The 15,123-nt window shown below is 42.3% G+C and overlaps 2 protein-coding genes across 3 annotated transcripts in view; one reads left to right on the plus strand and one right to left on the minus strand.

Moving 5' to 3' along the window:
• The first annotated feature begins 712 nt into the window (after window positions 1-712).
• Window positions 713-6,786, plus strand: ecd (ecdysoneless homolog (Drosophila)). Its single transcript, XM_012864038.3, has 13 exons — window positions 713-1,181; window positions 2,404-2,521; window positions 2,625-2,712; window positions 2,942-3,120; window positions 3,340-3,532; window positions 3,628-3,756; window positions 3,868-3,993; window positions 4,095-4,180; window positions 4,306-4,406; window positions 5,258-5,516; window positions 5,603-5,670; window positions 5,753-5,961; window positions 6,050-6,786. The coding sequence occupies exons 1-13, from the start codon at window positions 977-979 to the stop codon at window positions 6,284-6,286; spliced, it is 1,998 nt and encodes a 665-aa protein (XP_012719492.2). The 5' UTR covers window positions 713-976; the 3' UTR covers window positions 6,287-6,786.
• Window positions 6,787-9,301: 2,515 nt separating this feature from the next.
• si:ch211-248a14.8 overlaps window positions 9,302-15,123 on the minus strand; it is a gene marked incomplete in the record, with an annotated part of 31,783 nt that continues 25,961 nt past the window's right edge. For both annotated transcript variants that reach the window (XM_036125878.1, XM_036125879.1), the window contains 2 exon segments: window positions 9,302-10,322; window positions 11,667-11,967. In XM_036125878.1, coding sequence (XP_035981771.1) covers window positions 9,916-10,322; window positions 11,667-11,967 — 708 coding nt within the window.

A 15,123-nucleotide genomic window follows, 5' to 3' on the forward strand; every position in this document is an offset into this window, starting at 1 on the left:
ATATGCCCTGTATTAAAGAGTGGAAGGCCGCAGTGTTGATTAAAAGCCATATGATATTCACAGCAAACATTTAGAAATATTTGATGTTCTCCAGTGTGACTAAAATTACATGCTCATCTCCCTACCCACCATGAAACATGGTAGTGGCAGCACCATCATGTGGGAAAGCTTTTCTCCAGCAGTGAGAATGAAGCCAGTCACAGCTGTTGAGTTACTTGTTTAGTTTATACTCCCAACATGAAAGTCATTCGGATATAAAACCCAAACATCATTTATTTTCTTTTTACTAGTTTTGTCTTTTTTGTAAAGAAATTGTCTCATATGAATCTAGTTGCTGTTATTCATTATTTACATGTTGCCCTTTTTAAATGTTATTTAAAAGTGTATCGTGATGCATAATTACAAATAAAGTCATTTTAAAAACGGCTTGACCCCAAAGTGCTGATTTCCTACGTTTTTCGGGTATTTTTTTATTTTCCTACATTTCCCATAGTTCTTCGCAGTGACGTAACTGCGTTTGTGAAATGTTTCCGACAGTGAATTTGACTCTTCTCCAAAACTTTTCCATTTGATTAGTTAGCCGTTATTCATTGAAAAATATCTCAAAAAGCTTACCACAAAAGGCTATTTAAATGATCAAAGGGATCATTTTATCTGTAGACTATTTATAATCAGTAGATTTTTTTAAACCGGAACCTTCTAATATGTTGTACGGCGAAGCCGGCTATAAATGAGGGAAGGACTTAAACATTGACAGATGGCGTGATGACAACGTTAACCAAACTAAAGCGTATTTACACCCTGTATCATTGCAGTTCTGCCCAGGATTCACCTTCACTTCCACATTTAGACCAGAACCAAACGAGGCTCCGTGGCAGCTTCTGGTTCTGGGATGAACTGTTTTCGGACAACTAAGATTGCCCTGAAGTTTTGTTTTCTGTAGCTTCAGCAGTAGTTTCTCTAAAGGACATCGCACATGGACGCCCTGCAGAGGAAGGGGATCCGGGAAGATCTGGTCCAGTACAAACTCTTCCTGGTCCAGACAGACGGTTCGTCCTCCCAGCAGATCGAGGAACGCCTCAAACAGCTGGCAGAGGAGATTTTGGCAAAAGTTGCCCAACTTCTGGTCCAATACATCTGGCAGGATCAGCCATTCAACCTCAGATACCTTCCTGAGAAAGGTAATGTTTTCTCTTTTTTTTTCTTCCTATCTCACAGATGAGTTTATTTTAGAAATGCAGACACGGACACGTTTGTTGGCAATCCCTGATGAAGGTGTGTGAAAAGCCCTAAAATGAAACTTTGATTCCAGTAGCCTAATTCAATTTAATTCAATAACATTTTATTTATATAGCGCCAATTAATGAAACTTGACATCCCTAAGGCACTTTCCAAAGTCAAATTCAATCAGATTATACAGATTGGTCAAACATTTCCTATATAAGGGAACCCAGTTGATTACATCACAATCCCGGCAAGCAGCATTCACCCCTGGAGAATCGTAAAGCCACAGTGAACAGTCTGCATTGTACATGGCTTTGCAGCAATCCCTCATAATGAGCAAGCATGAAGCGACAGTGGAAAGAAAAAACTCCCCATTAACGGGAAGGCAGTCTCACCCTGGGAAGGTTACTCCAATGTTTAATTTAGGTACATTTAATCACTTTTTTAGGATTTATTGTTATATCACCAAATGATTGTACATTCTACAATATTGTTTTAAATAAATGTAACAAGGGCAAAAGATAAAGTACAAATTACTCTATGTGGGTTTGGTGTAAAAACAAATGATGAATACGCAGAGACGCGTCTAATGCTCACTGGTAAACATGGCTGACAATCTGCGATGATGTGGGCTTCTGGGGACCTTCACTTAGTCATCATGACCTGTCTAGAATACCAGCACGTTGAATAAAAGTGCCTTGGACTCCTCCTGTAAACTGATAATGGGCCACCGCTGGGTGTTTCAGCTGGACGATGATCCAAAACAAAAGGCCACTTAAACACAGAGATTGTTCATCCGACTTAAAATCACCCGTCTTTGATGGCCGGCTCAATCCCCAGACTCAAATCCTGTTGAAAAGCTGTGAAGAGAAGGGGAAAATTTAGACAATTTAGAGTTTATAGTGGTCAGACAACACCCGCTCTGTTAGCCCCCTCACTGATTAAATGTTACAGGAGACGATAAAGTGATGCCCTGTTGGTAAAACAGCCACCTGTGCGTTTGTTTGAAACAAATATTTCTTCTGTCGGTGCAAAATTACGCAGCTGATTAAAAAGCTGCGTTCGTTTTACGGCTTTTTACACACCTTTCCTGGGGATGGCAACATTCATTCAGCATACACTGTAAAAAAGCGAAAAACGACAAACATGGCAACCGCTAACATTCCTGCTCTCTGACAGGCGACGTTCCTGCTCACGTCGGAGGCAGCACTCACTTCGGAGACAACATCGAGGACGAGTGGTTCATTGTTTACCTGCTGCAGCAGGCCACAGAGTCATTCCCAGAACTCGCAGCCAGGTTTGTTAAAACAAATATTGTACAAACAGTAGCAACAGATGGGCCAATGTTTTTCTGCTTCCCTGCAAACCTTCCAATACCGTTTGCATGCGCGTGCGTGCAGGGTTGAGGACAGCGATGGGGATTTTCTTCTTATCGAAGCAGCTGATTACCTCCCCAAGTGGCTGAACCCAGAAACGAGTGAAAACAGGGTGAGTCGTCCAGATGTTTCCACTCCCTCGCTTTTCAGTCAGCGACTAAATAAAGCAAAACGCTCTAAAGTACATATTTAAGAAGAATAAAGCAGCGGCTGGTTGAAAGGAATGAGGTCGGTGTAAAAAAAAAAAAAATGCGTGTGATTTCTTCAGTGGATATTGTAATAAAGGAGGCGCTCCTGCCTTCCTTATGATGCTGAGTCTCTCCACTTTGTTTCTTTCACAGGTCTTCATCCACAGGGGAGAGTTGCACATCCTTCCTTGCCCGTCCAAATCCAGTTCAGTGGGCTTCTCGCGCGACGTGGTCCCCAGTTTGGTGCAAGCTCTGGCGCTGCTCTCTGCCCACCCAGAAGCTTGCCAGGCGAGCCCCAAAATCCGTTCAGTTTTAAAGAAAAGGCTACAGGGGTGAGGTTTCGCACAGACTTTATTTTTCTGTAGCGATCGCATGAGAAAATATAAGCGGACCAACCTCTGCGCATGGCTGCTGGGGGTGGAAACGCATTACATTTACCTACTCACCAGCGGTAACTCTGGCTCTATATATGGTCAAAAAAAGGCAAAAATAAGAAGAACAGTTGTAAGAGCACACGAGTAAACAAGTTTAAATCTCTGTTGTTCGTACAGGTACCCAGAGAAGATAAAAAGTAATCTCCACCAGGCCCGCTGCTTCATCCCTGCCGGCATCGCCTCTGTCCTGGCACGCCGTCCAGACCTGGTCGCTCCCGCAGTCTCTGCCTTCTACCTGCGGGATCCAGTGGACCTGCACGCCTGTCGTGGCTTCAGGACCTTTCCTCCTGACACAAGAGTCCTCACCTTGGTGAACACACACGCAGATATGCGAGATTTCCCCCGCGGTGCTCTTTCAGCTTTCGTGAAACGACCCCCCCCCTCCTCTTCTACGCGTCCCTCCAGGTGACCTTCACCCGCTGCCTGTACGCCCAGCTGCAGCAGCAGCAGTTCACGGCAGATCGGAGGAGCGGCTTCGACCTGCCTCCTCGCTCTCATCCAGCGCACAAGGCTCATGAGCTTGGCATGAAGCTGGTGAGCCGTCATTTTAGGCTTTGTTTCGTCTTTGTTGTTTTGTTTTGTTTTTTGTCAAGTGTGCAACGTGTTGGATTAAACCGCCTTATCTGTTCTCGACCCTGTTCTCAGGCCCACGGCTTTGAGATCCTGTGCTCCAAGTGCAGACTGCCGTCCTCAGAGCCCGACGCTCCTGTCAGCTGCAACCCTCAGTGGAAAAGCTTCCTGGACAGCCTGAAAAAGAACGGCTACTTCCGCGTGAGATGCACACCTTTCTTTCTCCACGGTCACAAACCACTTGGATAGCGTTTTCCCCCATAAAACATGTTTTTTTTTAATGTCCTTGTTGTCAAATGCAGGGCCAGCTGGAAGGTTCAGCTTTCTACAAAGAACTGTTAAGGTCTGCAGAAATCTTCTTCAAGCAGTCGGTTGCTCCCAAGTCAAGGTGAGGATTCAACCATGTGCAGTCAAGTTTAAGCTGCAGCTGGCTCTTCTAACGCGTCTTAAAGCGAGGAAGCACACCTGGCCTTTCTTTGTTTCTCTAAATGCCTGCTGTGAATGTTGTTTCAGCTCCCTTTCTGCAGGAGAGGAGGTTCTCCAGCTGCTTCACAGCCATCCATTCAACCTGGAAGAGCTGAAGAAACTCGAGTCACAGCTCCCCCAGGAGGACAGTGAGTGAACTGTTTGACAACAACGAAATAGCTCATTTTTGTTTTGCTGTAAAATGAACAGATTGTAGAATAGACTCTTGTCATGTTTGGATCAAATTCCTAGAAAAAGAACAGTCAAATCTGTGTATAAATATACAAACTGGACATATTTCCAAAGGGACAACTTTGTCTGTTTTCTTTGTGGGGGACAGGTTCACAACAGGGTTTCCCCAAAGTGCTGCTTGCAGTTTTAAGAATTTGTTTGTGTGGCCCTTAACCACAGTTTAAGAATGGTACACATTTGGCCCTCCAGTTGGACATTTTGTGTTTCTTTTAAGGATGATATTTTCTCTGGACAATTGAAACCTTTTTTTTAAATGCCAAGTGTTGGCATACAAAGTATTTGTCTTTTTATTGGCTATTTTATTCTGCTTCAGTTTTCATTTCACAGTCAATAGGACCACAAACATTCTGCAACTTTTACTCAAAAAAAGACATGGGCACAGTGCCTGAATATTATAGAGTACATATATACGAATAAGTAAATCTAAAAAAAAAAAATTGGTAAAATTATTTCAGCGTTTTTTACCTGGAAAGAAATTTTAAACCCCACTTGTTGCCACCAGTTGTCACCGAACTGCATAGAGCAGCAACAAGTAGGGGAGGGGCAGCAATGTCCCACTTTATTTTCCACACATATCACTGTGCCATTTTCTCTGGCATATCAGGCAAAAGGCTCAAAGCACACGTTAGCATGTTTCCTATGCCCGCGTCTGTCTACTCGTTCCAGTCATGTTTCTGTGCACCCCCGGCTCTCTGCACTTTCACAATCTCCCTACGATTTTCCGTCCTGCTTTCCGCCGAATCCCAAGGTGACAGCTGGTTGGATATCACAGCTCAAGATTTAGAGCAGCTGCTGCAGGAGAGAAGCGGCAGGATCGCTGACGTCGGCAGCGAAAGCTTCAGTTCTGCCAAACAGAAACCGCGCGCCGAGGACGCCGCAGAGGACGGGAAGGAGGCTGCGGAGGGTACGAAGACGGAAGAAGCAAGTTACAGTCTCGTAGCTGTCAGTCAAGGGATGAAGGACTTCCTCAACGCTATGTCATCTCATGAGGGGGCTGAGCCACCCTGGTGAGACAAATTACCTGCATGTATTCTTTTTACTTATTTATCTAACTCTGGTTTGATATTTCCTGTTTTGATGAATTGTTTTCCAGGGGCTGTCCAACTCAGCCTTTTAATTTTGACCCAGACTCGATGGCCAATGCACTAGATAGGTTATTAGGTAGGTAAAGGCAATGATGGGTGTATTCAGACAGAAATCCTCCCACATATATCACTTGATTCCATCTTTTCAAATGTCTTAGGAAACAAAGAAGAAGAGCTGGATTCAGATGATCTTGATGACGATGATGATGATGATGAGGAGGAGGAGGGGGTAGACGAGACAGAGGAAGGCTCGTCGGTTCATGTGGACATGACGGGGACGGAAACTCTCGACAGCCTCAAGAGATACATGGACCAAATGGATCAGGAGCTGAAAAGCACTAATGTAGGGCAAAGCTTCAGTCAAACGGTAAGTACTAACTTTTTACATTTTTAAACAAAATTTAACATTCCTGTAAAATACGCCAAGGCTATTATGAACGTGGTATGGTTTACAGAATTACAAGGCTGGCATGGACAACGGCTCCTCTCATTCCCCGCCTGGAGACGGGCTCGCGGCAGAGGACGGAGGAGCTGAGGAGACTGAGGAGGAGATCCAGCCTTTAGACATTGATGTCAACTTGGTTGCAAATCTCTTGGAGTCTCTGAGCAGCCAGGCTGGACTCGCCGGTCCCGCTTCTAACCTGCTGCAGAGCTTAGGCATACAACTGCCGCCCAACTCGGATCCTTCATGAAATTAGGAATCAGGAATTGGTTGACATAGAGGTGGTGAATGAACAGGAGACACTCTGGTGTCTTTAAGTTAGTGTTTTGTTTTTTTCTTTTTCTAAAACCTTGAATACTCCTGATTATTACACAGAGGAAATGTTTTGTAAAATGGTGCAAAGAACAAAATAATTTAAGTCTGTTTTCCATTTCAGTGCTGCCCTCAACCATAAATCCAGATGTTTATTTTTCCATAATGAAACATACATTGTGCAGATTGTGTTTTTACCTGTCATTTCTTGTAACAGAAAACCTCTTATTTAAGGATTAGCAAATGTTGGAGAAACAGTAGAAGATGCAACACTTTGTCCATCGGCTCCAAGTTTGTATGAAATCACTGAAAACTAAAAGGAACCCGATGTATCACTGACTTTTAATACATTCTCCTTTGTGTACTATTGTGATTGAGTTTGTGTCTTTGTCTTTTTTAGCATGTAAATGTATTACGCAAAATAAATATCTTTTTTTTTAATTGTTTCGTTTTCTTATTTCATTCTACGAATGCTTTATAGCAGGGATTCCCAAAGTGTGGAGCAGCCACTAGGGGGTGTGTGAGGTGAAAAATGGAATGGCGGTCTGACTGCTAAATTTAATCAATAAATAAAAATGCATTGTAATGATCCGTATTATACTTTATTTCTAAGTGCTGTTGCACACTTATTGTTTCTTTAAGTTAGGTTGTTTTGGGGTTATACCGGAAGAAAGGTGTGGCTTCCAGGGGCAGGAGTGGTGGTTCAGGGGACTGTCGGGTTACTTTGTGAAAGCTGTCCCGTTCTGTTCTGTTCGTCCTAAAATAAAGTGTTAGCAGCTAAACTATGGTCTGGTCCTTGGGTGTCATAACGGACCGTTACAGTATTCACACAAAAATGTACTTATTTAGAATAAATCATCTACGCTTCATTTTAAGATGATATATTCACATTGTGCTGTATATGTACACATGGCTTGTGGCCTTTACTTCAATCATTCTGGCAAATATGTTCAACTGGCTGAAATCAGGGACATCTACGTTCAAAGTTAGTGATGAAGGAGGTTTCAGAACAAACAGCTGCTTTTAGACTTCTAATAAGGATTCCTAGAAGAGTTTTTGCTATTCAGTGTTTGGAGCTAATTCTTACACTTTATGAAGAGCTGCTTCTTCTCTCCGTTCCTCTTCATCCTAAAAATCTTTTGTGCTCATATTTGCTTTTGTCCTTTGATCATCTGACACGCTAGATTTGATCGATCATCTTTACTTGCATTTAAACTCCACCAAGTAGGTTTCTATTATAATATTTTAATATTCTAATATTCTGTCTTGTGCACTTCAACCATGGAAGGATTCCTGCCCTGACTTCAGCCTTTTTTTTAATTATTTGGACGCATCAGTATACAGTATTTACACAGCATTTTTGAAGTCAATATTAATTATTTTCCGTTTTATTAGACATCCACAGCTTTACGACATAAATGTCCTATTCAAAAGAGCTTGTACATTCATACAATTATTTTAAACTACATATTTACATAAGCTGCATTATCTTAAAAGATGTTGGAAACAAAGAGTTTTAACAAAGATTTCAAAACAACAAGCAGCGTCATACAATCAATAATAATAGCTTATTGGTGCCAGGCCCCTTTTATCTGAGCATTCAGAATCATTCAGGGGCCACATTAATAAACATCTGGTTCAACATTTAAAAAAAAAAAAAAGATGGTTCAGAATCATATATACTTTAATCAGTTCGTGTTATATATAAGCAAAAGTAAACCTGTTCCTCTTTATTCTGTTTCATCTGAAAATACTTTCAGAGTCATTCACAGAAAACCTCCTCGGAGATTCAGTTAAATCTCATTCAGGGGAGAAGAAAAGTGGGTTTTTAATCCCTTAAATACTGCTCAAATATGTTACAAGAACAAAAAAGGAAAAAGTTTGCTAAACCTATGCAATCAAACAATAACATTACAAGAATTAGCTAAAGTAAATAAATAAATAAAAAGATCAAGGTTTTGCACAGAAGCAAAAATTGTTTTGCTTTTTACCATAGCTTTACCATCATCTTTCCAGAGACAGTATCCATCCCTAGGCTTGGAAAAAGCGTGTGTAACTGAGCTAGAGAGACTTTTGTTTAGGTAGTTTGGTTTCTAAATTATTTAGATAAACTCTGTCTGGTCCTTCACAAGGCCTGGCACTATGTTGCTTAACTGGTTATCACATTTTGGCAAATAGCTTTCCTCCTCTGCTCTGCAGGTTCCTGTAAAAACCTTAGCCGAGATAAAACAGAGTCAAGTCTGTTTGTGAAAAATTTCTGTCAAGCTACAATCAACAAAATTAATCTGAACACAGGATTTTAAACTAAAAAGCAATAGTCAGTTCAGTTTGAAAGACATTTAAGATGTCAGTTCCTAACAGAGCACTTCGCTCTCAGACTGCAGGTCTGCTGGTGGTTCCTAGAGTCTCTAAAAGTAGAATGGGAGGCAGATCCTTTAGCTATCAGGCTCCTCTCCTGTGGAACCAACTCCCAGTTTTGGTCGATGAGGCAGACACCCTGTCTACTTTTAGGATTAATCTTAAAACTTTCCTTTTTGAAAAGCTTATACTTAGAGTGGCAATCCTGAGCTATCTCTAGTTATGCTCACTCTGCTAAGCTCTCCCACTGTTCCCAAATTTTCCATTATTTATTATTATTTCAACTTTTAAATTTATATTCTTTCTTCTTTTTTTCTCTCCATAGTAGGTACACCTGGTCTGATGTTCTGTTTAGTTGTGATACCATCCAGGGAGCAGATCTTTTGTTATTACCCTCTAACATAGAAAGGATTCGTGCTTCTGTGCTTTTTGTGTCTCTGCTCTGTCTTCTCTAACCCCCAGTCGGTAGAGGCAGATCCCTGTTAAAAAGGAGTTTTCCTCTCCACTGTCGCTTCATGCATGCTCAGTATGAGGGATTGCTGCAAAGCCATCGACAATGGAGACGACTCTCACTGTGGCTCTACGCTCCCTCAGGAGGAGTGAATGCTGCTTGTCAAGACTTGATACAATCTGCTGGGTTTCCTTAGAGAGGAAACTTTTTGACTAATTTGTCTTTAAGTTCTGATTGTATTTGATTTTGTAAAGAGACTTGAGATGACATGTATTGTGAACTGGTGCTATATACAGAAAATTTTACTTAAACAAGGTTTAGTCTAATATTACATATGAACAGATAATTTGGCCATATCAATTTACACATCTCTTACTTTTAGCCTTGTTTACATGTTTAATGGTTATTTGGCATTTGCTTATTGAAGCAGGTGGTGAAATTATATTAAACAGCTTTTTGGAATTTGGGCCCAGCGGTCCCTGTAGCAAGTTTCCTGGTATCTATTTTAGTTTTTCCTGTTTGACATGCTTAGAATGCTGATTATCGCTGGCAGTGTCAGACTTTTTGTTCTAAAAATATAAATTCCAATCGGATTAATGTTAGATTAGGTAAGACTTTACCTGAAGGGGATCTTTCCCAAGTTTTCTTACAACTTTTTGTTTTTTACAATCCATTGAAAACTTTAAACTTAAAAATATGCCTTCAACCCTTGATAGTGGTGGACTCTCCAGTCAGCGTTTCTGCGCCACACAAACAAGCTACAGAAGATGAAAAAACGGCTGTACCATGTACCTCGCTGAATACAGCAGCGCGGCAGCGAGTGGGGAGACACAAAGAGCTGAAATGCAGACGAAGAAGTTGAGAACCATTCCCAGCAGGACGATGGCGAGCAGGTATCCGTGGAAGAGTAGATTGCGCCAGCTGCTCAGTCTCAACACTTCACAGGGATTGTCTGGGTGCAGGACCCACAGGAGGCCCAGCACGCCGCTCTGGTTGACAAGTTGGGCGTAGTAGATATCAAACACAGAGGCTTGGACGTCAGGGGGCTGGTGGCGCTCGGCCTCAGAAACTTTAGCCAAGCCGATTAGGGAAAGACTGTGGAGAATCAAAGCAAGGGGTGCGTAAAAGTACTCCAGAGGCTCATTGCCAGAGATACCCTTGGATGCTGTGGAGAAAAAAAAAAGAAAAAGCTGATAACAGATAAAGAAGCCCCTTTTTACACGCACACAAAATTCAGTGCCTTTGGAATGTATTCACACTCCTTGAGCTTTTTATTTTTTTCCTCATAGTCGAACCTTAAGATTCAGTGTATTTTATTGGGATTTTATGTGATAAGCCAACACAAAGTGAAAGTTATATCTGTTTTTCTTACAAAGACAAATCTGAAAAACGTGGCATAAATGTGTATTCAGCCCCCCACAACTTATGTATAAAATTCAGGGAAAGCGGCTGACCTCAGCAAACACCTAATAAGAGTATAGTACACCTAAAACGCTATTAAGACATGGCTGTCCATCTAAACTGACAGGCCCGGCAAAGAGAGCGTTAGTCAGAGACGCAGCTTAGAGGCTCACGGCAACTCTGGAGGAGCTGCAGAAATCCACAGCTCAGGTGCGAGAATATGTTGTCAAGACAGATTCCTTATCACACCATTCCCGTCGTGAAACATGGTGGTGGCGAATCATGCTTTTCTCCAGCAGGGACATGGGTGTTCATCCCATAGACTTTGATGGAAGATCAGGCATACCATCAAAGAAGGTTTACTGTTTGCCTTGCGCTACTCCACCTGCACACTTGTGCACTTTGAAACTTGTTGTTTTTGTCCAGAAAACACAGCACTTCTGCTGCTCTTACATAATGACTCCTATTAATACTAAAAACAGAACTTTTGCACTAATATTTTATTTTTGCACTAATATTTTATTGACTGTCCATGTACAATTTAAAAACCAAATTTTGCTGCTTTTATTTATTTCTTCACTGCATGTGCCCTCTTATTTACTTTTATCTGAATGTTATGTTGTCTGTGTACTTAGTCTGGTAAATATGTCTTGTCTTCACCGTGGGATAGTGAGAAACGTAATTTCGATCTCTTTGTATGTCTGGAGCATATGAAGAAATTGACAATAAAGTTGATTGATTGATTGATTGATTGATTGATTGATTGAAAGCTAAAAAAAAAACTAAACTAAAAACTATGTTTATTTCTCTTCCTCTCAACACTTAGAAGCAACCTTGTGTTGGTCAATCATATGAAATCATGTCTCTGCTGAAAAAACAAGCATCCCCCCACATTTCATCGTTACGGTGGCGTGTTCACGGTGACGTGCAGTGCTTGGTCTCCCACAACACGTAGGGTTTTTGCATATTTAGCCTAACAAGCCACGTTTGATTCATTGCTTTTGGCAAACTACCGAATCCCAATAAAACACACGGTGGTCTGTGGTTATGAAGCGAAAACAGTTCAATGAGTGAGAACGCCTTTGCAGGGCTCTGTATTAAGGTTTACCTGTGATGACAACGAACATCCCACTCAGGATCGAAATCAGCACCGACGAGTGGTGAGATGGTGGGGATGCCACCTTCAGGGCAAAACTTAAGCCCACGGTTAGCAGAGGCAGCAGAGGCACGGTGAAGAAGAAGAGGCTCGTGTACGGGCTGCTGGCTTTGGCCCACGTCACCAGCACGGAGTGAACGCTGTTACAGATGGCAGGCAGCAGCAGCCTCTCTCCCAGCGATCTGGAGTAGGATCTGAGAGGCACCAGACCCAGGGCATGGAGGAGATTTATGAAGACGAGAGAAACCAGAACCTGGGGGAAACAGCATAGACATGTACAGTACCCCAAAAGGACATATCGTAAGAACAATAATCACCAAGTAAGCAGAAGTGGCTGATGTCTGTGTGTTCTAATCTTTTAACGATTTACAGCCACCATAAATAATTTACAGCTAACTTCATAAAAAACTGTCACAGCTTGTACATTGCCTTTGACAAAGCCTTTTCATGTTCAGGCGTGATGTTTGAACAGTGTCGGGTAAAAGTACGCAGTGTCATTTAATTTTAATCAATAAAGTGTTTTTTTCCCTCTGGGGTGGGGGGCAAAACAAGTAGAACAGGAGAACAATGATTGAAAACAGAGTTGCTTTGTTACTGTGATCAATTCAATATGAGGTGGTAAAATTTCATAGTTAATATTTGATGCAGTTGTGTTTTTATGACAGTAAAACACAGCAGTCCAACATCACTAACCCCATCAATCATCAATCACTTCTTTTGGCAGATATTATATTTCCAGGTAAGAAACATTGCATGTCCTAACTGCTGATTAGGTGTAAATGAATCATTAACTGAAAAGTGAGCATGTTTGAAACAATAGCAGTGTAATGTTTTTGTTTTTTTTTAATCACGGAGGTCTTTCTTGTGTCAAACAGTTGCTCCTTGTTTAAGCACACTTCCTCTCTGAAACTTTGAGTAATAGGAATAGTTGCAGACATTTTTCAGAAGAGTCTCCAGTGGAGGAGAAAATAAGATCCCTTGCTCCCCTCACTGAAAGGGTAAGAGCGACATTGTTTCAGAGCTATTCACCTGTGTTAGAGGGGAAGATCGGGGGACTGGAGGAGGATTATAGGGCCACTTTAAGAGCACTTTATCGCAGCCCATTGTCGCCAGCAGTCCTAAGATCTGCCACTAGGGGTCAGCTTGTCAGAGAGGTTCAGCAGATCATTCCGGTTCTTGTCATGGAGGGTCCGAAGGACACCTCAGCTCCTGTCTCATTCGATTTTGCCATAGATCCTGTTCTCGCCACTGGGGGACCTGAGGATGCCTCAGATCTGGGTCTCGCCTCTGGAGTTGCACCCTGAGGCGTCCACCGAGGAGTTCCACTAGGTGGATACCTCAGATCCTGGTCTTACCATGTAGGGTCCAGTGGATGTCTGGGTTCCTGCATAAGTCGCTAGGGATTTGTTGGACGTCCCTGCTCTTGTCCAAGTTCCTGTGTTTGTCGAAGAGGGTGTTCAGGTCGATCCACCTCTAGTTGGAGGCTCGTGTTCCTGAGCTTTAAGCTGAGGGAGTCCCCAGTCTACGTTCCTGAACTAATCGAGGTGGAGACATGTTCTTTCATGCAACTAGCTTCTGTTTTGTTAGTTTTTGGGCTGGCTGGCTGTTTTCCTCCTCCTACACTGGCCCACTCATTAACTCAAGCTGCAACATCTGCCATGGGTTATCCTGCATTCCTGTAAGGATCTAGTGCTCGCCCTGCCCTCACTGGGGACTCATCGGTCTCTGACTCTGGTCACAACCTAGACTTCCTCTGGTTTCTGGACTTTTGCCTAAGCCTTCTGGACTGTTCAGCCATCTCCGGACTGCTCAGCCTACCACCAGTCGCTTCTGTCATTACCTGCCTGTTCTGCCTGTCACCATCTAATTTCTTACAGTAAACCTTTTAAGCACAACATCTGTGGTCCAGCTGAATTATCGAGTTCTCCGTTGGTTCAGTTCTCAGTTGGTTCAGCATAACACATGGAATGGTGATATTTCTCATCTCATGATGTTGGACCTAGCCAGAGCACATAAGGGATCATGGATCACCGATCCATTCAGACACTCAAAGAGCTCATGTTAACCCTAACCCTTGGGTTGAAGAGGAAATGCTACTGAAATAGGTGCTTCAGCAAGAAAACGACCCCTGACATACCAGTAAGGAAGCAAGATATTAGTTTAGGACAAACAAGATTAACATTTTTTGCAGTTGTCAGCCCAATCGCTGAGCCTTTCTCCAATAGAAAACTTGTACTGTTGCTGAGGCAAAATCAAGAAACGCCGGGAAACAATTGTCTTGGGCTGGAATTCCTGTTACAGGTGCCAGAGGTTGACCTACTCCTTGCAAGACAGCTCTGGAAGAGCGGTTGTAAGAAACATTAGTCACACAACGAAATCTCGGGTAACTGATTCACAGGAAAGCTTCAAGCATTGTTCAGTTCATACACTAATTGTTTGATTTCGTGTAGAAAAATACAAACAATTCCGTTATTATCTTTTTGTATGTTGATACCAGATTTTCCTACCTAAATTTCTTCTTGTTGTGCCTTGGAATAGAATGTGTGGTGTTCTGTATTTTACTGGAGGTATGAAAATAAAAGCTGATTTAGAACTTTTTTCAACACACTGCTATTATTTGGAAGCCATGACTACTCCTAAGGTGTGTGCGAGAATGGTTGTATGTCCTGTTTGTCTCTGTGTTGCCCTGCAATAGACTGACGACCTGTCCATGGTGTACCCCGCCTCGCACCTATTGACAGCTGGAGATCGGCACCAGCTCCCTTCGCAACCCCACAAAGGATAGGCGTGTTAGAAAATGGATGGATGGATGGACTACTCCTTATTTTGAGGCAGAATGGTCATAATATTAGTCATAAACAAAGATATGGAGGGCTTGGACCCAGGACGCAAGGAAAATGAACATACCCACCCACTGAAATTACTAAGAGCAATATTCCATGTTGATAAGTGCTGACCTGTGACTAATTGTTTGTAGTCTCTACTGCAGGATGACAAATATGCCACAGAAAGGTGCAAAACATTGCATTATCAAAGTCTTCTTGTAATCCTGTTTAATGACAGGTCTATCTGTGCACTTTTCTTGGCTACCATTCCACGCAATCTTTCATGGTCAACCTTTGGACAGGGTCGCATTCTCATGTCGGTCTATTGCGGGGCCATTTGGTTAAACATCTATGAAGAGCTTGTGCTAATCAACACTGAACACCTCAGGCGTAACCTCTGTCCCGTCCGTCCAACCAGAACAGAAATGTAACACAGTAACCCCATGTTGATAGTTCTCAGTTGAACTATCACAGTTCTTGCAAAAGTGTTCAACTCTTTCGAACCGTTCCGCATTTTGTCTGTTACATTCTCGCCCTTTATTGTTTTTGTTGGTATTCTATATGACAGACCAACACAGAAAACA

This window comes from Fundulus heteroclitus, chromosome 22 (assembly GCF_011125445.2).
Source record: "Fundulus heteroclitus isolate FHET01 chromosome 22, MU-UCD_Fhet_4.1, whole genome shotgun sequence".
Lineage (NCBI taxonomy): Eukaryota > Metazoa > Chordata > Actinopteri > Cyprinodontiformes > Fundulidae > Fundulus > Fundulus heteroclitus.

Bases quoted from the DNA above. Each gene is read 5' to 3' on its own strand.
- ecd (XM_012864038.3), top strand. From the start codon at position 977: ATGGACGCCCTGCAGAGGAAGGGGATCCGGGAAGATCTGGTCCAGTAC. The intron at 3,121-3,339 runs GTGAGGTTTCGC...TTGTTCGTACAG, and splicing joins TTAAAGAAAAGGCTACAGGG to GTACCCAGAGAAGATAAAAA. The intron at 4,181-4,305 runs GTGAGGATTCAA...ATGTTGTTTCAG, and splicing joins TCGGTTGCTCCCAAGTCAAG to CTCCCTTTCTGCAGGAGAGG.